The sequence below is a fragment of the Propithecus coquereli genome, unplaced genomic scaffold, assembly GCF_000956105.1.
Source record: "Propithecus coquereli isolate 6110/MARCELLA unplaced genomic scaffold, Pcoq_1.0 Scaffold319, whole genome shotgun sequence".
Classification (NCBI taxonomy): Eukaryota; Metazoa; Chordata; class Mammalia; order Primates; family Indriidae; genus Propithecus; species Propithecus coquereli.
In genome coordinates, this window is record NW_012148830.1 from 81,093 (window position 1) to 81,989 (window position 897).

Below are 897 nucleotides of genomic sequence, written 5' to 3' on the forward strand. Positions count from 1 at the left end.
TGAAACCTCAGGTACATAATAGCTTGGATCTATCAGAAGGAAACATAAGTTTCCATAATAGTTTTCTTCCTCCTCTACCTTAAATGGCTTGACCATAAATATAGTGAGATACTTGGTAAAATAATGAAATTCATTTTAAAATTAATGATCTCATTTAAAAAAAGTTATTGTTTAAACCAGAAGTTAAAAACATGTTGACAAGGCTCCAAAATCACAAGATTCAAAGGTCAATGAAGCATATGTCTATATTTCTTTATATAATGTATTGATATACTTTTGTTGTAATCTCTTCTCTAGCTACTTTATTTGAGGTCCACTAGCAATAAAATTGTGGAAGTAAAACTGTTCTCTTAGTCTTAGAAAGAAATATAGCTTGAAAAATATCTACTTATTTAATATTTTAAAACTAAAATCTGAGAAGCCCTTTTAAAACATACACCTACTTACTCATCTAGAACAATTCCTAGAATCTGGCAGATGCCTGAGTGTGCATCTTTCAGACTGTCACTATAAAACAACTTTGTTTGTTTTGTTCCTTTTTTAGTTCTGCGATTAGACAATGCACCAGAACCTTATGATGTGAGTTTTGGAAACTCTAGCTACTACAACCCAGCTGGGAATGATTCATCCATGCCAGAAGGCCGAGAAAATGCACGTGATAGCATTCCAATGGATGACATACCTCCACTTCGTACCTCAGTATAAAACAAAGAGGAAAAGGGGTTCAGGCAGCAAGTGTTCCTCTACCTCCTGGCCTTTTAACTAACTCATCTCCCAAAAGGTTACACAAGATCAGTGTCAAGTGGATTGTGCCAAGGAGAATTTTAAAAGTGTGAGACTAGTAGCAGAAACACAGGATAAATCATCCAAAAGGTTCTCTTTCTTACAATTTTTGGC

General features: G+C 34.4%; 1 protein-coding gene across 1 annotated transcript in view; it reads left to right on the plus strand.

The window, feature by feature from the left end:
• Positions 1 to 705, plus strand: part of MUC15 (mucin 15, cell surface associated) — a 12,643-nt gene extending 11,938 nt beyond the window's left edge. Inside the window, exon 2 of the mRNA XM_012650287.1 lies at positions 545 to 705. Within this exon, the coding sequence (XP_012505741.1) occupies positions 545 to 705 (161 nt within the window). The remainder of the gene's footprint in view (positions 1 to 544) is intronic.
• Positions 706 to 897: the final 192 nt, after the last annotated feature.